Here is a 24,023-nt window from a genome sequence, read left to right on the forward strand (position 1 = left end):
ATGTGAGGGGCAACATGGTGAGCTGTTGCACCCCAGCCTGGGCAGGACTGGCTCACTCAGAGCAGGAGAGCCCCTGAGGTGGCCAGCTCCTCCATGGCTAGTCTTACTACAGTAAAGAGGTGGTGGGATGACACAGTGTAGGGGAGGTGGGGATGGCGCATGATGCGTCCATCTGCTAATAACAGAGTTCCCAGTCCCACGGGTAGAGGCTGGTAAGTGGACCATCTCACAAAGCAGGAGGCTTCTGGACAGGTTGATTCCATGGCTTAATGACAAGAGCAGTCCCAGATTCACTTTCTCTCTCTCACACACTTAACAAGACTCCAACCCAAGGATTGTATCATTGATGTCACAGCAGCAGGAATAACATACTTATTAACAAGCTAGTGGGATGGGGAGACTGGATTCTCTTTTCTGAAACCATAGTCCCTTATTGGGTCCTGTTGACACATATTGGCTTAGGACACCCCATCTTTGAACCAATCACTGGCCAAGGGATCGAAACTGACTGACTTACAGTCAGTAATCACTAGTCCTGAAATGAATAGCAAGGAGTCTACCTCAAGATTCCCTACAAGAGTTGGGAATATAGCTCAGTTGGTAGAGTGCTTGCCTCACAAGCACAAGGCCCTGGGTTCAAATCCCCAGCACCACCAAAATAATAATAATAATAATAATAAAGATTCCCTACAAGCAAGGCTTCCTTTAAGTAGCAGGATTGGGGGTTGCTTGTTCAGAGTAAACAAGATATTGTGGCGAAATGAGAATGGCCATGATTATAATGAACCAGATTATATCTGGGTTCTTATGTGGAGATGAGGCCAGTCTATGTCCACACTCTGAATCCAGGGTCAGGACTTAGGTTAAGATCAGGGTCAGGGCAGCATGTGTGGCCAGGTCCAGGGAACTCTCTTTGCTGGGCATAAAAACCAGGGGATCCTCTGCTTTCACAGAATTCTTGAAAGGATGAAAATCTGTTCTTAGAAATGCCTGTGCTGGGATCTAAAGCTATTTTGGGAGCAGCAGAAGCTTCATTCGTTAGTTGGAGATTTATGAACAGGATGTTTATGAACTCTAGAGACGCTCTCACGTGGCTTCACACCCAAAGCACAGCACCAGACCTACGACAAGAGAGGCCCTGAATTGTCAGGTGGGAAACAGGGGGAAGAATGTTACTTTGGTCTTAGGAAGAATATGGAGGTAGCATGAAGCAGTGCAGGCCACTCTGGGCTTGGCACTCATGGCCTGAAAACTCCCTCTAACTACAGGCCTGCAGTGTGATCTTGAGCCATTTCTCCTTCTCTCTCCTTCTAAGTTTCCATTCTTGCCATGCTAGAGAATGGACCAGATGTGCCCTGAGATCCTTCCAGTGCTGCCCTTTTTGAAGCCTTGGTTCTGGGGGTGCTGTGACTTAGGAGCAGCCTGTTTGCAGGTTGAGTTGCACTTCAAGGGATGGGTTGTCATTGGAGGGGCTTCCTCAAGAAGATGTCCTCTGTGAATCCTGGAACACTGCTTCCTTCCTCCCCATGCTCTTGACAGTGTCTGTTCTGCCTCCCATCACACTGCAGCCTGCCTCATCTCTTGAGGTCATCTCCACACTTGGGCCCCAGGAGCTAACCCCGCTCCCCACCAACTTGCTGTGCACTGCTTAATGGGCAAAGAGAGTCCTTCTGTTTCTGAGTAGTTCCCTAAGACCCTTCCCTCAGGAGGACTCAGGCAGTGGGGTACCATTCCTAGAGATTAAAATCTGATCACTGAATAGTTCAGTCACCTGAGGTAATGACTGAGCAAGGAAGACCAAGGTCACCACTCCTCTCTGCTCTGTCATAGTCATTGCTCCATTGTCTAAGGGATGGGAGAGGGATCACACGAAATGCATACTTAGAGATTCCTGCACCCAGCAGATGCCCTGTGGGCAGATCCTGGAGGTCTTCTTTTCCATCCCCAGCTTCAAAGTTCCTGGAGGACTGCTCCAGGCCTTCACATCCACTGTCCCCATCAAAATACCTCAGAGTGGGTGCATGGAGGGATGGAATAAAACTTAATTTCTTCTCAGGTATCTTTGGTCTCTGGCTGTTAATGAACTCTTTTTGTTGTTGTTGTTGTTGTTGTTGTTTTTGGTTTTGGAAATGGTCTCCCAGAAACAGAACTGAAGCAATCTTTTGTGTGAAAGTAGTCAATTAAGGAAATGACCTGGCAGAATCCAGCAAGGTATAATTCTATATAAGAGGCACGATTCAGTGTACGGGGCTCCAGAGCAGGAGACCAGGGGCTAGCAAGCTGAATTTATTCTTTTATTGACTTCCTGTGAGACGCTGGAAAAATCTCTCTTTCTTTTGGGCCTCAGTTTTCCCTCCTGTGCTGCTGGGCTAACCATTCCTCCTGCCTGCCTCATCTTGGGCTCAGGTTGATTACATTCTCACTCCTTAGACCAATCCAAACTGAGGAGGGTGGTTCAGTTCAGTGCCTCCCAGGCACAACCTCTAGGCATGGTTTTTGTTTTTGTTTTTGGTACCAGAGATTGAGCCCAGGGTGCTTACCCACTGAGCAACATCCCCAGTCTTTTTTTTTTTTTAACTTTTTATTTTGAGACAGGGTATTCCTGAGTTGCTTAGGGCCTTGCTAAATCGCTAAGGCTGGCTTTGAACTTGTGATCCTCCCTGAGTCGCTGGGATTACAGGCATGTAACACCACGCCCGGCTGGCATGAGACCCTTTGATGTCCTCTTTGAAGTGTCCCAAATAGTCTTTGCTGGCAAGTCAGTGGAAACAGGCTGGAAGGGCTGTGAACGCCTCCCCTTGCCTCAGCTTCATTTCCCTGCATTCTTATCTCCAGACCCAGCTGGAAACTTGATGTATTTATTTGCTCCTCCCAGGGCCTCCTCTAGCCAACCTGCAAGTCTGCCAGTACTGTGAGAAAGTGACCTTCATGCAGATGGCCGTCTGGTAACCAGGTGGGGATGCAGAGGAGGGGGCTGCTATAAATCCCTCTAGGCTGCAACCCAGAGGTGACCCTGTTGGGGCAGAGGATGCAGGAGGCTTGGAGGGGGTGGGGATAGAGGAACCAGGAGAAGTGACTGGGGATAGTCACCTAGATCCTAAATGGACTAGAATCAGAAGAGAGGAGAGTAAGAGAAGGAAGGGAGGGAAAGGCAGGGAAGGGAAATGGTGGAGACTGGGGAAACTAGGAAGGAGCAGAGGGGTGAGGGGGCAAAATAGGCAGTGCTCTCTGGAATGTTCTGGAAGTCAGTACAAGCCTTTGGTATGGTGTTGGATTCTAGTGGTTTTTATTGTGTTGTCAACTTGTTAAGTACTTTATATTTGTTATCCCATTTAATCCCCAATTTGCATATGAGATCTCAGAGGTTAAGTAATTTCTCCAGGGTCACACAGCAGAGGTGGTATTTGAACCCACGTCCCTCCAAAGCCAAATTCTATATTACATGCACCCTTCAGAGGGTGCCTCCAGGGCACAGACCTCACCTCTCCTCCACCCTCTTCTGATTTGTTGCAGAATGGTCCAGCCTGGGGTGAGCCCCAACTTTGAATTTCTGGCTGTAGAACTGTAGGGGAGTCAGTCCTCTGCCTTCTGTCTGCGTGATGAAGGCCGATTAAGACAATCAGACAAGCCACTCTAGATTCCACAACGTCTCCTATCACACTTGTCTGACTGGCTTACTTTTTGGAAAATTTCTGTGGTTAGCTTGCTAGCTTTTGTAGTCTACTTGGCTATCAAGTTTGGGATATTTATAATATTTATAAGCTGACTTAAGCATAATCCAGGCAACTGGTATTTTAGAGAATTCCTTTGGGCTGAGTTTAAGGAAGTTCCTAGAGCCAAGAATGAAGGAATTTCCTCCTCATTTGACACAAATATATTTTATAAGGGTGGCTAGAGAGTTCCAAACTTCCTGTTGTTGTATTTTGGTTTTCTTATTTATTCATTTCTTTTAGAATGGGAGGAGTCAGGGGAGATTCTTCACCAGACTCTCCACTCACAGCTGTTTTATTCAGGTCCAATGGAGTTGAACCTGGATTCAGAGACAAAAACAACTAGTGGTACTGTCTCCATCCTTCCCTCAGCCCAGGCTCAGCCTGGGCTTGTACCTTGGACCAGGACCCAGGTCATGCTAGGGAAGCATGTTCCCTGAGTCCCCTGCCTATATGCTATTTCATCTCCCTCAGAATGTCCTCACCCTGTCCCCACCCTCATGGAGGAGCTAGCACCCCCACAACCACTTATTTGCATTGTAACTGGAGATGGTGACTTCCCAGACATCACTCATCCTCAATGGGGACAGTATCACCCCCATAAAGGGAAGAAATTCATCCTGGGTGGGCAGCTAACAACCTCAGGTATTGTAACGGTTTCTAACCCTCCAAAGGACCACGCTTCATAAGTATGTTGTGCACAAAATAAAATGATCTCATTTTCATACATGATCCTTTTTTTTTTTCTTAAACCCAGGCTTCACGCATGCTAAGCAAGTGCTCTACCACTAAACTACACCCCCAGCCCTCAGTATACCTCCAGCATTAAAATTTCAATGAAATTAGGGGGAAAAAAATCTAAAAAGCCTCCTTATGTGGGCAATAATGGAAAAAAAAAAAAAAAAAAAGGCTGAGAAACACTTCCCTAAAGGAAAAAAAAAAAAAAAAAAAAAAAAAAAGAACTAGGGTAAGTTCAAACAGGAGGACCAGAAGGCTGACAGGGTAGCATTTGGGCACCTGTCTTTCTCCTCACCTGTGATTGGCAGACCAGAAGGGAATAGGAAGGAGAGACCAGGAAACCTGCCCCCACTCAGGGGCTGGCGGCTGGGTCCTCTGTAGCGTGTACTACAGATGGTACCAGTCTAGACACAGGCTCCCTGTAGGCAAACCCCAGCTATGCCACAGGCAAATGTACTGACCTTGAACAAGATATTCAGCTTGCTTCCCCTATGTTCATCAGCAGGATGAGGAGGATGTCAGCTGTAGGGTGGCTGGGGGGATTGAATGAGATTACTTGTGCTAAATGGTTTAATAGAGTCCGTAGTATTTTCCTATTGTCTAACTGTGAACTTTATTCACCTGGTTGTACCAGGGACCCTCACTCCTGGCCACGTTTGTCCCTCTGATCCCAATAGTTGCCTGGGCCCCACTGGGGTTCTTGAGCTGAGGCAGAGGCCCTGCCAATGCTTCTGGAATGGGTTCTAGGGAGGGAAGCAGAATGCACTCCGGAAGCCACCTTAGCAGTCCTCTGCAGAAGCTCCTGCCCACGTGTCTATGGTTCCATGGACTTCTCAGTTGCCAAAGTCACAAAGACCTGTAGTCTGAAGAGAGACTCTGAATCTGTTCCTAGCTCTATTTCTAACCTTAGTCACCCAAATCTGATCTAATCCCAAATCCTATCCCAGTGCCCCCAGATGGGCCCTTCAGCCCTCACCCAGGTTTCTTTTTTTTTTTTTTTTTGTTTCTTTTTTTCTTTTTTTTTGCGGTGCTGGGGATTGAACCCAGGGCCTTGTGCTTGTAAGGCAAGCACTCTACCAACTGAGCTATCTCCCCAGCCCCTCACCCAGGTTTCTAACCCACCCCATCCTTCCCCTGATCTAACTTGGCCCTGACCTTAACTCTAACTCTCTCCCATAACCCTCATCTTAATTCTACTGGTAACTCAGAATTTCCCAAACTTAGGTCATTCACTTCTACTGTCACAAGTGTTGCTGTCCTTGTGCCTACTTCTGAGCTTGTAGTTACTTAGTATTTGTCCTAAGTGGATCCTGAAAGAATCCCACATTAGCGTCTGAGCAACTATATCTCAGAAATCATGGTTTTGATAGGTTGGTTACAGTGTTTCAAAAAGATGTTAAAATATAAAATGTTTAACATTTTGACACTGCTTTCCATGCACCCACTACCTAGTTTTCTCCCATTGCCCTGTAAGTGTGCATGGTACTCTAGAAAGGCTGAGCTATTTCAGCTTAGCCTGAGGACGCCAGTGCATCCCACTCACGCCCCTGCCTGGCGGCAGCCTCCTACCAAACCAGTGGGCTGCAGCGCCCTCTGCTGGCAGAGTCTGTGAGCAGTCCTAGTTCTGCTCCTTTTCTGCTGGATAGGTCCACAGTACCCTACCCTCTCTGATTCCACGCTGACTAGCTATGGCGTTCCATAATTGTGTGGAGTGAAGCAAGGCGAGATGCACGTGGGAGTGTGGTGTGGAGACAGGCTGAGGCCAAAGGAGGAGCTAGGATCTAGGAGCTAGGGGTCTGCTGGGAGGAGTGGAGTGAAGGTCAGACTTTGAGGTGGACAGAGTGGTCAGGGCAGGGTGGGTAGGATGGGAGAACAGTGGGACCAGGGGCCAGGACAAAATCTAGGTGTAGTACAGGTGGAAGGATGAGCAAGGATGGGACTAGGATTTAAGCAGATTTTTAAGTGAACTTCACTGAATTGTGAGTGAGCTGTTAGTCCCCAGAGGAGGCCCTGGGGCAAAATGGGGCTGAGCTGCCACAGGTCTTCTCTGTCCCTGGTTTTCTCCCATTTGGTGTGTCAGGAACACAGAACCACCTACTGCCCTGATCCTCCAAGGTAGGCCCCCTGCTCTTCTTGGCTCCTTCAGACCCCAAGGCCCCACAGTTGTCTGCTCGTCCCAAACCTCATTTGTGTGTGTGTGTTACTAGGGATTGAAGCCAGGGATGCTTAACTACTGAGCTACATCCCCAACTCTTTTTGAGACAGGGTCTTGCTAAGTTGCTTAAGGCCTGGCTAATTTGCTGAGGCTGGTTTTGAACTCTTGATCCTCCTGCCTTAGCGTCCTGAATCACTGGGATTAAAGGTGGGTGCCATCTCACTGGGGAAGGAGATAATTCTTGAAATTGATGCCTCTTTCCTTCCACATGGCCCTTCCCTTTGGAAATGATCCTGAGGCAAACTTACCCTGGATTCCCTACTTGCAATGGGGGTTCACATTCTGTCAATCCCTGAAAGACCCCCCTCATGGCATGGCCGTGCTGGGCTAATGTCTGCTCATCCATGCCTGGGAGAGCCCCTTCTTCCCAAGGAAGAGGTATCTCAATGGCTCCTCTGGGATGGACTTAGCAGTTTGTGATTGGAGCAATTGGGCTTTCAAGATTCATATCTTTATTAAAGGTTGTGACAGAGTGTCCCTTTATTATAAAGCCTATCATCAGTCACATCTGAAGACAGCAGACATGGTGGGACTGGGCCTCAATAAGCACTGCTCAGCCCAGGACTAGGCTAAGGACAAAATATGAGAAGTGGCCCCAGCACTGCCTTGCCATTTGCCAAGAGGGTCAGAACGGCCAGGCGGGGGCCCCTGCTTCCCTTCTCCTTCATCCACTGGCCTGTTCAGAAAAAGCTTTAATGGGCTAATATTGCGATCTTATTTTAGATGCATTTTTCACTGTTAAGAGCCAGCATAATGGGAGCAAGTTCCTATGGAATGCCTTAGTGGGTCTTCAAGCCCACCCAGTGGGCACACAGACTCCACCAGTGTGAAAGTCCATCAGTCATGGAGACTAGAGGCCTGGGCTGTCTGGAAAGCATGCTAGGAGTCAAGAGCCACAGAGGAGGAATGGGACAGGGGGAGGCTAGGGAAGGCACAAGAGTTCTGCTAATCAGCGGGGATGGTCCTGACTTCCTGTTCTGCTGCTGACCTCTGGTGTGACCATGAGGTTGGCAGCCAAAGACTTAGGATGGAAGCTAGGGCTTCTTATCCACTGCCTCAGAGACCTCCTGTCCATGCCTAAAAACTCAGGATGGCAGAGCAGGATGGGAACTCTGAGGCCATGCAGGCCACTTGGCCCATTTCACAGATGGGGACACTGGAGCTCCAGAAGAGACCTCTTCTTAGTCACATTCAATGCACAGGGTCAGGGGCAGGGACAGGACTTTCTCAGCCATTCTACACTGTTTCCCCTTGGGGAGGTGTCTATCAGAGCAGTGGTTCTCAAACTTGAGCATGGACCAGGATCACCTGCTTAAACAGATTGCTGGGTCCACACCCAAAAATCCTGATTCTGGAAGCCTGAAATAGAGCCCATGGATCCACATTTCTAAGACGTTCTCAGGGGAGGCCAACGCCTCAGGTCAAGATGGGGACATCCCTTGGGACACTGCTGGGGGCAGCACAGGGAAAGTGAAGGACCATGTTGAGGAGGGGGTCTGGTGGTCTGAGGACCAAAGAGTGTAGTCACAATGGAAGGAAGGCATTTTCATGGCTGGGAGAAAGGAAGCACGTTTTGAAGGGTCAGACTGCAAGCAGGTGAGCAATGGCTTCTAGCTTTCTCTGTTGATCTGAGGCACCCTTGGGACAAAAATGCTCCTGAAAGGAAGTGAATGGAGAACTGATCTCTGGGCAGACAGAGGCTGGGAGAACCCAGATTCAGGAGGGGTTTAGTTTGAAAGGCACTTTGGTACCCACGGGGCTACTGTTGTTGCTGTCGGTCTCACCACAGATGGCTGTCTGTGGGAACTATCAGCAGTGGCTGGGGGTCAGGAAGGTGGGGTGGTTGGGGCAGTATGGGCCACTTAGAGAGCCCAGAAGTCATGGCTTCTTCACTGAGGACCTCCCTGGTTCTGGCTCCTGGAGAGAGAGGCCTGGGGACTGGGGTTCCTGGGGGTTGGGGCCTGGCGGTAGGGGCTGAGTGCTTTGCCGCCTCTGCAGGGTTTTTAGAGAGGAGAAATTTGGTCCCCGAGAAAGGGAACTGATTCTGGACCAAATGATAACTGAATACTAGGTACTAGGACCTGGGAATGCTGTGATGGGCGGGGCCTGGCTCAGGGACCCCCTCCCTCTCTGCCTACCAGAGACCCTATGCCAGTCATCCCCTCCTTTCAGCTCTGCTGGGGGGCCTTTTCTGCCAAGCTGCGGCCAGTGAGAGTGGTAGAGCTGCCTTCTGCCCGTGCCAAGGCCGGGCCCTCCAACAGACCTTCCAAGTAGGTGCTCAGAGCCTGCAGGTAGACAGCAGGCTGGGCAGGGGGTGATGAGGTGGTCTGCAGGCTCAGGTAGCGGCTGTACCTCTTCAAGCCCCGCTGAGGGTTACTGCGGTATGCGGTCAGCAGCTCCAGGAAGCTCACATTGTGCAGGGCCAGGAGGCGGGCTTCAGCCCGGGGCAGGACGGATGCCTGAACCAGAGGCTGCAGGGAGGCGAAGCATTGCAGGCTGTTGAAAGGGTAGACGTGCTGGGCCAGCTGTGGGCCCGGAGAGACCTCAAGGAGGCGGCACAGGTCACGCATGGCCAGCACAGCAGCCAGGGCACTGCGCTCACTCATGTTTCTCGCTAGGTAGGTCTTAGCCAGATTCTTGAGTTTGAAGCTCCTGGCCCCGGGCACACGCTCCCGGATGAGGGGCAGAGCAGCCAGGAAGCCCGAGATGGCCTCCTGGAATTCCCACAGCTTGTTAATGTCCTCCAGGGCCTGGAAGAAATTGGGAAGTCCGGGCCCCCATAGTTTATAGCAGGCCAAGATGGGGCGGCGCATAGAGCTGAGGAAACTGAGGAAGTGCTGCAGCCCCACCTCCAGGGAGACGGCCTTGGAGTAGATGCTGAAGGCCTCCGGCTGGATGAGCACACGGAACTTGCTCTCCCGGTTCACAGCTGCCAGCTGGCTAATCTTCTGGGCTGGGCAGGAGAGAAGGGCAGGGTGAGGCCCCAGGAGCACTGGAGGGCTGGTGCAGGGGGACCTCGTGGGGCTACCAACCCACCATCTAGAGATAACACGTTGGGGCCTGCTGGCAGGAACCAAACATCAGCCTCCAGATGCAGTTCTCACCTGGCTCTGATGGGACAGAGGTCAGAAGGGGAGGTAGGTTGCCTAGCTTGTTCACCTGGGGATCTAGCTCTTCCCCACTCCACCCACTGCAGTTTGCCAAATCCCCAGGACCGAGATCCCTCCTGTCTTCTATCAGCCTCCGTGACCCCAGACTGTTTCTTTCCAGCCCTCTACTCCACACTCCTGCCTCCAATCCCATCAGTCACTTAGCTGAGGCTCCCTAGGGCACAGAGAGCAGAATGCCCAGTGCATTCCACTGGGACCATGGACCAGAGCCTCCTGCTGTCTGCAAATGACTTTCCTGCTCCATGAAAATACCTGCTGCTTCTCTGGCCCCAATGTCAAGTTCATGTTGCAGGGCAGGGCCCAGGGCTTCTGGTTTCAGGAGGGGCATTACAGAACCAGGGAAAGCATGACAGGGAGGGAGAACAAGGGGCTTCTGGGAGAAGGGTTCAAATGATCTGTGAGCTTGACTCTGTTGGCCTGTGCATCCACCTGTGGGATGGGCCTGGTACTCAGAAATGTGCAGCCACAGCCAAGGTCTCACAGGATTACTGATCTCAGCAATGAGACACACTGTTTACGAGTGTGTCCCCAGCTCTCTAAGAGAAGGTCTGGTCAGAGGTGAACTCATGGAGGAACTTGCCTCCTTCCCAAGTGCAAGACTGCTCCAGGCAGTGACTTGTTCAGACCTCCAAGTCATGCATGCATCTGGGAGCACAGGTGAGCCCAAGAGCTCTGTCCCCTGTGGCTGCCATCATAGGCTGAGCTCAGGGCTGGCCTGGGCCTCACTGAGAGCTCTGTGTACACTTCTTTTTGGGGACTCAGAGGCTAAGCTAGAAAGGGGTGGGGGTGGCTTCAGAAGAACCCACTTTCATTGTCAATCTTGAGGTCAAAGAAAACCAGGGGCCTGTCTTCTGCTCGGGGGTCGGCGAGGCTCTCATCCAGGACCCTGAGGGAGCTGGGGCCCTCCAGCTGGAGGTCACTGGACTCGCTGCTGCTGTCATCCAGCTCTCGGGAGGACTGCAACACAGAAAAACCAACAGGTCAGGGGTTCAGAGGCCTGAAGGATGGAAATGGCAAGGTGAGCATGTGCCCAGGAGCAAGTGTGTGTGTGTGTGTGTGTGTGTGTAAGAACAGGCAAGAACTGGGTGTGTCGCATGTGAGGGCCATGAGTGTGAACTAGGGCACCTGCCTTAGGAAAAGACTATGTGTGGGGGGTGAGCTCATGCAGGCAATCAAGCATGCAAGCTGTGGATGTATGGAAATGAATTCAAGTGCCAAGCATCAGTGTGAATCTGTGGACCTGTGTGGACACAAGCAAATGTGAGAAAATTCGAGTGTGTGTGGGCAAGTTGTGCTGTTTGTGGAGACTCAGGGAAAGGGTGACTTGCCGTGGTGCGCAAAGCCTGAGATAGCTGCTAATTTCATCTTCCTGCACAGACTCAGAAGAAACATCATAAACTTGGGACAGGAAGAAGGAGCCTCATATGGAACCCCAGGAGATTTTGGGAAAGAGGCCAGAAGTCTGGTTTTCCTTGTCCCCAAAGCCAGCTGTAGGGCCCAGTGTCCTATGCAAGGAAAGAGAACTAAGTGCTCAGCCTCCTGAATACCACATCTATGTGGACACACAGGTTCCAGGCAGTGAGAGGGCAGTGGAAGGAGGTCAGAGTCTTGGAGCTTGTAGACTGCTTATCTTTTAGCATCTAAGCCCCAGCTGCACAGAGGAGCCTGGGTGTCCCCTGGCTTGGCACTTGAGATTCTGTTCTCCAGCACCAATGTTAGTCCTGGCTGGAACACTGTCTGAAAGGCCCCAGGGTGGGGATCCTTAGGAGACAGAAAGGGCTCCAGAGATTTTTCTAAGGAGCTGGGGCTACAGAGGGGGTGAAGCCTCTGGTGATAATAAAAAGTTAATTGCTTGTCATGTGCACAACTGCCAAACCCAGATGTCTCATCTTTGGTGAATGTCCTGTGAATGCCACCAAGAGGAAGAGACCAAGAGGAAGTGGCATGGCCAGTGTCTCAGCATCAGCTGAGGGCACTCCTGGAACAGAGCCCCCAAAAGTCCTCAGGTCTGACCTCTTACGTACTATCTCTGGCTTGTCAATGGAGTTGGTGTCACTTGGGGCGTAAGCTCTATTTACTTTGGGTTCTGGCTAACACCCCTGGCCTGGGAGTCAACTAGCACATTCCGGGGGCCCCCTTCACTGTCCAGGTGAAACATTTGTTTTCCACAAAACTTCAGCCAAGAGAAAAGTCCTTATTGCCCACAAGCAAGTTAAAATGGGGTGGATTTTCCTCGGAGTGGCTGCTTTTTACTCCACTTGCATTTTGTGGCCTCACACCAGGATCTCCAACTTCTTTCCAGTCACTGACAGAAATACATCACTATGGATCCATCTAGAGCTGGGTTTGCCTCTTTACAGCTAAGGATCTGAGGAAAACTGGCCAAATGCCTTGCATCTCTGCTTCCTTGCTTGGCCACGTGGTCAAAAGTTGATTTGACATCCTGCTGAGTGACCTTACACTGCTTCCTCCATTTGTGGGGACCCTTCTTTGAGGAGTCCTCCTGGTTGCTAGCTGGGAGACCTTAGACTCTGCCTTCTTGTTTTTCTTGGAGAAATCAAGTTGTTTTCCATCTCCAGGGCCCTGAGGGGTGGTGCTGTCCTGTTTGGGCTGGTGGAAGGATCTGGGCTGCTCTCACCAGGTCCTCCCCAGGACTCAGCTCCCTCTTGCCACTGGCTGAAGAGCTCTTTCCTTGGCTGCGCCTGTTCTGCCACCCACTGATGTGGCATAAGGGGTTTTCTCTTCTCCATTCTTTCTTTTGCTCCAAACATAGCTGCAAATGCCCCTTGGTGGCCCCGAGCACTTCCATCTGGTTCATTCCTTCCAGCAATGTCCCTTCAGGTCTCAGAGTCAGGCTCCTTGCCTTCAGATCTGTCTTACAAGAGCAGGGTTCCCAGAGTGTAGAGTCACACAGCAGAACCTTTGGACCCCTCCCCCATCTTCACAGCAGGTCATTTATGGATGCCATCAGAATCTCACTTACACCCTCCCATTGTTGTAGACATGGAACTGTGCTTTGTCCTGAATGAACTGAAGCCACCTTCTCTAAGGGAGCACTCACTGAGGGGCTTCCTCACTAATAGGACACTCCCTTCCCTGAGCTTGTCATTGGAGGAAAGGCAGGATATTTCAGCCCTGACACTTGCTCCTCCACTGTTCCTCTTTAGGGATTGCCATAGAGAATGGCCAACCCATGGGGCTGATCACACAGGAATGCCTTGTATTTAATCCATCCAGCTATAAATTTGCAATCTCCCCTCCTCCCCTTCATTCCCAGCAACACAGCTGGGATGTGCTAGAATATTTAAACAAGGCTTTTCTAAAATCTCTGGTCCACCAGAAGGGCAATTGGTATATAGAAAGTCTGGCATCAGACATCTTTCCCTCCCTGCTCACTAAGGGAGAATCTCCTGTCCCACCTAGCAGGTCCCACAAATCACAAAGCTGGGTGTGAGGGGCGGGGGTGCACAGAGCCGAAAAGTCTTTGGAAAAAGTTTGCTTGGAAGGAAAGGGAAGAAGGCAGTGGGGCAGAGAAAAGAGATGCCTGTCCATGGGTGAGGAACAGAAAAGGAAAAGGGATGAACTCTGGAGTGGGAGAAAGGGGAAGAGGACTTTAAGAAATGCTGGCAAGGGTTATAAGCTGGATTCCCTTTACTATTCTCTGAAAGAAAAATAAATACTGAAAGGTGTTTCTTTATTATACTGGTTAGTGAACTGTTTCTCTGAAAGCCAAACTCTGTTTCAGATAGAGCCACATGGGATCCGGGACTTTTCAGGATATAAAAACAACTAGGATACACCTGCAATCTAGCTTTCCAGCTGTGTCTTCCTCACTCTTGCTCATCACAGATCTCGAGCTGCGGCAGGTCAGCTATGATCCAATTCAACACAGCAGGTCTGACCGCTATACCAAGGGTGCTCATTGGAAGTGCTGGGTTGACATTGGAGTTAGCTTCCAAAAGTCAAGGTTTATCCAGGAAGATGCCTAATGTATCATATCCAGTATGAAAGCATCACACCTCCATTCAGGACTTATACACAGACAAATGAGAGTATTCTTCTGACACGTGTGCAATTGAATCCCCCATTCAGTGGCCCTTGACTTTGACTTGGCATTATTTGCATTGAAAAACTCTGGAAGCCCATGCTGTACCCCAGACTAATGGAATTAGAACATCTGGAGGTGGGGATCCAGCAATCTATAGTTGCTAAAACTTCCAGGCTTGAGAATCACTGTCCTAACTTCAGATTCAGTTCATGTTTAGTCATCAGCCAAATATGAGCCAAACTCTTTGATAGTCATCATCCAGCCTCCTAACGGGATCTAGTGTCTGACATTAATGCTCAGCAACAGTCCCTGAGCTCCCGACTTTCTAAGCACCCAAGCTTCAGCTATAGCTGGGATCATTTTGGCAGCATTTCTGGTTTTTGCAGACACAAACCCCGGCTCTTACAGTCTTGAAGGCTCTGGAGACACAGCACATGTGCCAGTGAGTGTGGATCATCCCATTGGCTAGCCTGTGGCCTCTGCAGCCCTTCCACCTGCTGCTCCGGCTCCTCTGCAGGCAGCGCTGCCCCTCAGCAAATGTGGCTCTCACCTTCTCAGCCAAGCACCCAGGTCTCTTTCTGCTATGCACACTCACCAGCACCACGGCCTTCCCCTGGACCAGCAGCTCCCCACAGGCCTCCCTGTGGTCACACTGCCATGGCTAACACAGGCCACACCTCTGCCAGGTCCCTCCTGTTTCCACTGGTTCTGCTGCTGCCGCTGAGGCACTGGAGCCAGTCATCCGTCACGAACGTGAATCAAAGTATCTATCTTGTGTTGCTTTGGATCCTAAGACAGGGCCCCTGATAGAGGCCTTGCTGACCCACCTCTTCAGTGTTTAAATAGTCCTCATCCCACAGCAGGCCTGGGACTTGCCCTCCACCCCATGACCACAGCCCTACTCCCTCCTCCAGCAGGGGAGAGCTATTTTGGCATACTCCTCTTTGCTCAAAGTCTCTCACCCAAGTCCCAGAAGGGCAGAGTCCAGCAACAGACACAGCCGAAGTCCATGCAGAGTCCCCTCTTCATCCCAGGGACACTTGGAAAATGTGCAGCTTCAGCAGGCTGGTATTCTACAACTTTCACTCACTGTAAAGCTGGATAAAGGCTGCAGATGGGGAGGACACGGGAGGGGGCCACCTAGAGCACCCTAACACCTCCCTCTAAGCTGGGGAGTGGGAATTTGCATTGGAGATATTGCAGGTACCCTAGGGACACCAGGGCTCTGGAAGGGATTGTGAAAATGAGTGAGAAATGCAGGAAGGGGACCTAATATTCGGTGTAAATACTACATATTTTTAAAAGTTTGGGGCTCCTGTAGTGATCAATTTTTTTTTACATGCTCTTCTAAAGAATATACATGCAAAAGCAGTGGGCGTCTGGCTCTCTCCCACACCTCAGGTCCAGCTCTAAAGCAAGCAGGCCTCTGGCTTTTCACTTCTTCATAACCCAGAATATGCTTATCCCTCCAACCTGATTAACCCTACATCCCTACTGACTCCTTGTGGATAGCTGGGGGTTGGATGGATCCCCTTCTCCCCTCTCTGCCCCCACGTATTACTGGTTTCAGTTCCTCAGCTCAACTCTTCAGAATACGAGGTGAGACTACTGGCATCCCCATCCTCTACTCCACCTTTCCTTCCTAGGCTTCTACTTCCACCTGAGGTCAGTGGTCACTTTAACCTTACCAAGATCAAAGGATGGAAAAAAGCTCGCAGGTATCAAGAATATGGCCCGGGGAAAGACATGGGCCGTTAGCTGGATGTGAGGAATCCTAAAAAAGGAGGGGTCCTGGGTGAAAACAACGCCTTGGCTCTGGACAGCTGGCAGGGCAATCCTTGGAGAGGACAGGAGAGGGGATGAATCTGGGGTACCTATACTGCATCCCAGTGGAGCTTTCAGAGGCCACTGGACATGCTAATGCAGCAGCAGGAGTGAGCGTGGGCATCAGATACCCCTGGGCAGTAACTGGAATCAGGGTGCAGCTGAGATCATCATGAGAATGTGAGGACTAAATAAAGAGGGTCTCAAACCAAAGCTGGAAGAATGCCAACATTACAAGAACAGAGACCCGAGAATGGAGTGCCCACAGCAGCAGGTGCAAGCAGCCCACACTGGTCAAGGACACCCAGGACTGAAGGGACCGCTGCACTCAGAGGCAGGGGATTTCCTTGGGTCAGTGGGTAGGGTTCATCGGCATGGCAGGGAGGTGCAGGGAAGTGGGGTGAGGAAGGAGCGGCATAAAACCTCAAGGGGAAGGGTTGGTGGAGATGGACAAGACATCTCCCAGGGTGTGAAGTTCAGAAGGAAGTGAAAGCGTTAGAAGATGCAGGGGAGGTGATGAGGATGAGGAGATGGAGTAAGGCTCCAGGGAGCTGGGCCAGGACACAAGGTGAATCCTAGAGGCAGGTCAACATCCCCTCCACCCTAACAAAAGGGACAGGTGAAGCGATATGACAGGGTCAGGTAAACCTGTAATTAGGTAGCAAGATGTCCACCATTCCTAGGCCATCAGAGAGCTCCCTTCTTCTCTCCAGAGCAGGAGATAGTCACCAGCTGAAAGTGAGGGTCAGGATGAAGACCAGAGAAGTGGTGGTAGGGAGCTGTGGTGGAGAGCAGGAGGGTGTGACATTGAGGGGCACCAAGGGGCCCTCAGAGGCCTCAGAGGCTGGACACCGTCCTCTGCAAGTTTTCCTCTCGGTGTGGCTTTTCTCCAACAAATCTCGCCTTCAGGGGGCAGCAGAGAGGCAGCAAGCTCCTGCACCCTGCCAGGGCTCTTTCTGCTGGGCAGGCCTAACCGGAGGTCCTGTGAACTGGGAGCTGAGATCCTGATAAAGAATGACTGAAAAAGGGACAGTGCTGGCAGATAGGACCAAGGGCTCAAGGAACCCAGGACTGCACTCTGAGTGAACCAGGTTAGAGAATGGTAGTTCCTTGGCAGTGGAAGGTGCAGGGTATGGCCACAGGTGTGTTGGCAGAAGTGGAGTGAGATGAAGACCCTTGAGAGGTCAGGGTGAGGGATGCTGAAGACAGTAAGAAGGCAGGACCTGAGCGGGAGAAGAAATCTAGGCGGCAGATGCTCACATCTTCCCTCGTGGAGGGTGGGGGGTGGACATCTGAGGCAGGGAGAGTGGGGTACACCCCAAGAATTGTACCTCGAAGGCACAGGGGGTCCTACCACATGGTGGGGCTGGGACAGTCCAGGGGGTGCAAAGGGCCTTGCCCCACCTCCCACCTCTGATGCTGAGAAGTGTGGGAGGAAGAGGGATGTGGTATCCCTGGAGTTCTGAGAACCAAGTTTTCTGCAGGAAGGAGACAAAACCACCTGCAGGGAAGAGCTCAATCCGCCAGGGAATCTGATGGTCATGGAATAAGGGTTCGCAAGGGTGATCATTTAGCAAGAATTTATTAAGCAGCCACATCTGCCAGGTCTTGGAATGGACACAGTCCCTGCACACAGGGCTCAGATCCTGGCAGAGGCTCAGGGGACAGGCTTGGGTGGGGGATGGGGGTGGGGCTTGGGACACAGGAGGGTACAAAGGGCAAGAGAAGCTCCCCCTTGGGCAAAGAGGCCTGTGAGGAAGGGCAGGCCGAATCTCAGCAATGCCTTCAGTTTCCCTTCAGTCAGGGGGCCTCATCTCCCTACCCAGAGGTCCATTCATTCCTTGGTCCCTTCCTTGATTGGGAGTTAACCCATGCCTGCTTTGCAGGCTTTTAGGTATGTGGGGTGACAGAGGCAGGGAGGGGGTTCTGGCTGCAAAGCTGGGATGGGGTGGTGAGCAGTTGCAGAAGGAGGCACTCAAGGCTCTCAGAGGCCTGTCTTAGGAGGATCCAGGCCTGGGTTGGTGGGGGACCTCTTGTGAGGGTGGGATGTTGGGAATGCAATTGGAGAAACTCCCAGTGGGACTTTCCCTGGGAGCTCTGTCAGAATTCCTGGGGGGAACTCTTGTCCCAAGAGTCTGGGGTGCCTGGCCTCCCCGTGTGCCCCTCATGGAATCCATGTAGGAGCGAGGGAGGGCAAAAATATTGTTGAGCCACTGAGCTAAATGGCGTGAGCCCCTGAAGGAGCGGCAGCGGGATCGCAGGGCCCTGCACACCTGGCGGGGTGGGCTGATGGCCCTCTGCAGACGGGGAGGACACTCCTGGGCATTGGCAGGATGGCCAGGAGGCCCTGCTGTGGTGGAGGTGGTAGCCTGGGCTATGGGGGAAGAGCAAGTCCACATGGGGGCATGATATAGTCGGGGGGGCAAGCGGAGGAAGCGGTGAAGGCGGGTGGCTCTCTGTGCCCTGCACGGGTGGACGCTGATCCCACGGTGGATGGCAGCATGCTCCTGGTGATCGGCAGGCTGGCTGGGAGACTCAGCATCGGGGACGGCTGCAGACTGGTGGGGAGGCCAGGCTGGGGGGCGGCCTGTGCCGTGGGGCTGCTGGGAGGCCGGATGGGGGTGGGTGGCTCCTGGCGCTCTCAGCAGGGAGTGGGCTGGTGAGGAGGGTGGCTCAGCGGTCTCCGGTGGCTCCATGCACTTTCCAACACAGAACCTCAGACTGAGAGCCGGAAGGGACCTCAGGGCCACCCAGTCCAACCTTCCACTCGATTCAGATCTCCCTTTCCCTGGAAAGGTGACAGCCCAGCCTCTAACATACCTCTAGGGACAGGCCTCTACCTGTGAGGCCACTGGTTTCGTTGCAGGATGGCTTTAAAGAAGTTCTTTCTTACATGGAGTCAAACTTGCTTGTCTGGCCCCAGCACAGTGCTGCCCGGGGGGCCTCACGCCCCTTCCCTCCCTCCGTTGGCCCTCACTGACTGCAATTAACCAGAGAAGGGGTTCTCATCCAGTACTCCTCACAGAGGACTTAGAGGCCAGAAAATATGTAAGGAAGCTCCAGACAAAAGCCTTGGACATTCCAGAGAGGAACCAGGGCTCTAGAAGGAAGCACTCTAGCAAGCCTTTCAAGAGTACATATGCCAACTGAAGGCTCCTGCCCTGGTGTGGTGAGAGGCATACAGCTGGATTGAAGACTGTCGTTGGGGCAATTTAGGCCTTACTGCCTTGCTGGAAAATTCCCTAGGCGCAAGGCAAGTCTGAGAGTCACCTGCTGTGGCTGTGGCCCCTGGGACCTGGAATAAGGGGTGGCTGGAGTCCAGGGCCAAACTTCTGGGCCACTCACCGAGTTCTCAGCATCTGAGTCTTCTGAGCTGCTGATCACAACGATGCGCTCCTCTGAAACAATGAGGGGAGGTAACATTAGGTCCTGTCTGGGATGCATGCTGGCTAGGGTAGGGGGTGATGATCACTAGGGTGGGTGGGGGTCCTTGCAGGCCAGTGGGCTGCGGGGTGATGGAAGCATTGTGGGGTGATGTAGACATTCACCATGTGCCTCATCTGTGAATATTTAATGAGCTACTGGCCCTGAATTCAGAATTTGTTCTCTGTACAGGAAGCCTGACAACCACCACCTGGTTTAGAACCTTTTGTGATTTTTCTTTTGCCCCAGAGACAGGGTCTTGCTGTTGACCAGGCTGGCCCTGAACTCTAGTGGCTCCATGTACTTTCTAACACAGAACCTCAGAATGAGGGCCAGAAGGGACCTCGGAGCCAGTGGGCTGCGGGGGTGATGGTTTGTTCCACTCTCAGCCCTGTGAGCTCAGATGTCTAGAGTTAAAAGTTCTTCATCTAGTTAATCGAAACCCTTTTATAACCAACAGCATTTGTGAGTAAGGAATAGCAGTCAGGGCTCAGTCTGGGAACTACAATGAAGAACAAAGCTGAACTCTGGGTCAGGCAGATCCAGGAAAAAAAAAATCTCTTATTCCAGGATCCTTAGTGTTGACCTCAATTCCTGCCCAAGGACTCACACTGTCTGTCTGGTGGAGTCCATAACAGATATCTCATGAAGACAAATGAAATACTTAGGTAGAAAAATTGGGGGAAGTGATGGATATGAACTTTACCCAGGTCCTCTTTGGGACTGTGCTAGTCACTCACCAACATTTCTTGGGGATACCCACCCTGTGCACAGGAACAGGCACTGGAAGAATGTTCTGGGCAAAGGATTCATAGGACTATGCATGCTAGCCCCTCAGGCTTCCAGCTCTGCATCACAGCAAAGAACATGATAAACTGTATAGACCCTCATCCCTGGGAAAATCATATACTGTCCCTGACCTATTCAGTGGCAGCTCAAAGAACAACACACAAGGGAATCTTGTTGATTTGGGGATCCAAGGTAGGGTCAGAATGCCGAAGGGGCCCACCCAGACCCTGAAGGACAGCACGCAGGCCTCAGCTGCTGCTGCCCTAACCCACCTCCCTACCTGCCTCCCCAGTGTCGCCAGTCACGTGGTTGTTGTTGGGCAGGAGGACCTCTTTTCCTATGATGGGGCTCTCAGGGCTGGGGGGCCCATCCAGGTGGGGAGGTGAGACTGCCTTGGAGGTACTGGGTCTGGGCTGCTCCGGGGAGCTTGGGGCCAATCTTGCCTCATTCTCCTCCTCAGACTCCAACTTAATGACCTTCCTGGAGCACTGGGTGTGGCAGGACTTCCTCTTCTGGGGGGTGGTTGTGTTGGAGACCTCCTGTGCAGGGGGAGTCACAGGCTGGGTTAGGTGACTCTAGGGTTAGAAGCAGAGATCCCATCTGGTTGCTGGAGTCCAACGGTTGTGTTTTTCCTCCCGATGTTCCCTCTGCCATTCAAGATGCCCCTCTTCAGACAGGAAGCCCTCCCACACTGCCAAGCACGCTGCTCCTAGCTGCTCACCACCAACCTCTACTGGTCTTTGACAGCCCTGGGTGTCCCAGCACCCCAGCTGGGCTGGGAGTGGCTCATGCTGAGAGGGGAGCTTCCCGATGGTGCATCCAAGAGCAAGGGAGGGCACAGAGTAGGTGTCAAGCAAACACTTCCTCCTGAAGAGATTCTGAAGGCTGGGATTTCACCCTGGCTTCAGTTCACTGTCTTGGTAGAATGTGGGCCTTCTGAGAGAGGCCGGGGCTGGGTAGAGGCTTACCTCTCTGTAGGAGGAGCCTTTGATGGAGAAGGCATACAGTGGCACAGGGTGTGCTCCGGGCACCGACTGTACCACAGCCACAGATTGTGCCTCAGCCAAGGCCTGGGCCTGTACCCTCTCTGCCTCGTCCGGCTGTGAAGTCAGGAAACAAGAAAATCAGAAATGATTAAGCAGCAGGTCCCAGGCCAGTGACCCCAGGCCTGTAGCCAGCCTCAGTTAGACTCTCTGCTCTCAAGCTCTGAGCCCACTGGGGACAAGGAGTTCTCCCCTTCCATGACTTCACCTTCTCCCGACCTTGGTTTGCTGGTGTCCAGGCACCAATTCAATTCCTGGGTATCCTAACCAGACTGAAAGATACCTCAGGGACTATACTGCCCAACTCTTCCTCAAGACATGGCCACAAGCCAGCCCGGCTTCCACATATCCAGGGATTTGCTGCCAAGACTGCAAATTTCTAGCAGTGAGAAATCCTCCCACTGAGCAGAACCTGGCCTCTTATGAACGTGACTCTGCTCCCTGGACCTTTCTTCTACCTGGTTGGCTACTACACAAGTTGGACAAATTACTTAAAACTAACTGAGCTTCAGTTCCTTCTGTAAAATGGGAATAATAACACTTACCTCAAATGGTGGTGTGGAAGAAATGTATTAAATTCAAGCAAAATGTTTAGAAGAGCACCTGGCACTTAAAAAGTACCATTAATAATAGTGATGATGATGATAATGATGATGATTAATACTGTTTTTATTACTACTCCATGCCAGGCTCAGGGCCAAGTGCTTTGTGTACCTATCTCAAGATAAAGTAGGAGTCATTGCTCAAACTATCTCTAAATATTTCATGACACTCCATTTTTGGGTAGTATTTTTATATAGACCATATCTGTAAGCATTACTACTTCAATAATAATTGTTATAATTATCACATAATTTTATGCCTTTTGAAGAAACTAAGCAAAGAAAAAAAATAAAAGCAGATATTTAGAGAAAAAAAGTGAAACAAAGAATTGACATAAAGACCCAGTGATCCTACTCCAAAGTATATGCCTAAAAGAACTGAAAACATGTTCAAACACACACCTGAACACAGAGCTGGAGGTGTGGCTCGGTGGTGAGAATGCTTGCCAAGTATGTTGGAGGTCCTGGGCTCCATCCTACCACTGGTCCGGCTCTATCCTTCCCTGTCTGGCTCTGCAAACTGCTGGTATGTAAGAGGCCCTTTTCCCACTTAGGCCACGAACTAATTGGGCCTGCTTCCCTCCCTTCCTGACACCCCACCCACCACTAATGTTAAGAAAGAAGGGGTTACACAGAGGGACTCAGTAAGAAAAAAAAAATGTCAACTGCTTTATGGTTGTCTCAGAGTTTTAAAATAACAAATGGACTTTTTTCCATGAAAGCATTATAACATCACTATGAAATAAGCCTGGAAGAAATAGAGGAGGGAAGATAATGGAGCCACGGCTCCCCTCATATACTCCTAGCTAAGCCTGTGGGTGTGCTTTCTCTTCCTCTCTTCTAGGCACAGTTGCAAAGAGGCAAACAAACCAGCGGCTTCAAGAGGGATGAATGTTAGAGCCAGGAGGCCAATTCCTATCTCCTAAGGCAACAAAATGGGCTGCCTCTCTCCTGGCAGGGGAGATGGAGCCACACTTCCCTGGGGCAGCCTGCCTGTGCCTGTGTCACCTGACCTTTGCACGTGCACACACACACACACACACACACACATACACACACACACACACACACACACACACACACACACTGTTAAACACTTCTTTCCCTCAACTCCACTCCCAGTCCCAAGTAATGACCAAAGTAACAAGCAAGAGGCTTTGCCAAAAGAACACTGCATACATGCTCCAAGTTCAAGTTCAAGCTGTCATAGCTGAAGGTGAGGCTTCTTCTTTTCTGGCTTTATTGAGACAAAGATGGGACAAAATGCCTAGACCTGTACACAAGACTGTACGGGCTCACTTACTGTTCAAGAGCCAGTGACTGGCACCTGGAAGACAGCTGAGACTGTGGGTCCAGGGCACTTTCCCATTATTATTTCATATTGTTTCTTTGTAGACATTAGCCATGTTAGCACTGTTTGTGATAGTAAAACTACCTACAACAGGGAACTGGCTACACAAAGCACACTCCATCCATTTAAAAGACCACAAAAAGGTGGCAGGAAGATACCAGGAAGTTTCCTAATACTGACTTCCTGGCAAAAAGGTGCCAGGAGCTGGGCACGGTGGCACACACCTGTAATCCCAGCACCTGGGGAGGCTGAGGCAGGAGGATCACTAGTTCAAAGCCAGCCTCAGCAACTTAGGAAGGCCCTAAGCAACTTAATGAGACCCTGTCTCTAAATAAAATATTAAAAAGGGTTGGGTGTATGACTCAGTGGTTAAGTGCTCCTGGGCTCAATTCCAGTATATATAAAAAAAAAAAAAAAAAATGCCACTAAAATATTGGAGGAAGCTTCCCAGTACTGACAGGGTAAGAATTTTGGAATATATCATTGAGCAAAAAAGTCCAGAGTACAATACCATATATATGTGGTGTTATGCTATCTTTGTACAAAAATGAAGTAGAAAAAGCAAGTATCTATAATCATATTTTCTTATAATTGCATGAAGAAATTATATAAAGGATATATAAGAAATGAAAAAAGATAAGTATCTGGGCAAAAGAATTGGACAAATGGCAGATGAGAGAGGAGCGAGACATGCTACTTGTCACTTTCTATGTTTTAATTTCTGACAGTGTGATTATATGACCTATTGAAAAGTAAATTAAATTGCCTTCTTTTTATTTTTGAAACTATGTATACAGGGATGTAATACCCAAGGCAATTTTAAGAGTTGGCTTTTAATCCTGTCCCTAGCTTGCTGTGTGTGGCTTTGGGTAAGTCACAGACCCTCTCTGGGTTCAGCTTCATCCTAAGTAAGAGGGGCTTAGACTCCATACTCTCTTTTAGCTCTAAACCTCTCAGACTTTAAGTGCTACCTCCTTCAGGAAGCCTCCCCCATCTGCCTCAACCCACAGCAATCTCTCTGTCTATGGATCATACCATAGCCAAGCTTACTGTCCCTGTCCCTCACCAGAGGACCTGATTTCCAGGGAGGACTATTTAGTGCTGAGCCTA

General features: G+C 50.8%; 1 protein-coding gene across 9 annotated transcripts in view; it reads right to left on the reverse strand.

Moving 5' to 3' along the window:
- Positions 1 to 5,571: 5,571 nt before the first annotated feature.
- Positions 5,572 to 24,023, reverse strand: part of Pml (PML nuclear body scaffold) — a 41,973-nt gene continuing 23,521 nt past the window's right edge. For 2 of the 9 annotated variants that reach the window (XM_047540600.1, XM_047540599.1), the window contains exons 5-9: positions 20,886 to 21,017; positions 20,198 to 20,456; positions 19,051 to 19,103; positions 10,640 to 10,790; positions 5,573 to 9,616 (exon numbers count right to left, since the gene is read on the reverse strand). In XM_047540600.1, coding sequence (XP_047396556.1) covers positions 8,832 to 9,616; positions 10,640 to 10,790; positions 19,051 to 19,103; positions 20,198 to 20,456; positions 20,886 to 21,017 — 1,380 coding nt within the window. In that variant the 3' untranslated portion in view covers positions 5,573 to 8,831. Of the gene's footprint in view, positions 9,617 to 10,639; positions 10,791 to 17,274; positions 18,405 to 19,050; positions 19,104 to 20,197; positions 20,493 to 20,885; positions 21,018 to 24,023 lie in introns of those variants that run through there. The other 7 variants (XM_047540603.1, XM_047540602.1, XM_047540598.1 and 4 more) reach the window with 6 other exon arrangements.

This window comes from Sciurus carolinensis, chromosome 2 (genome assembly GCF_902686445.1).
Source record: "Sciurus carolinensis chromosome 2, mSciCar1.2, whole genome shotgun sequence".
Classification (NCBI taxonomy): domain Eukaryota; kingdom Metazoa; phylum Chordata; class Mammalia; order Rodentia; family Sciuridae; genus Sciurus; species Sciurus carolinensis.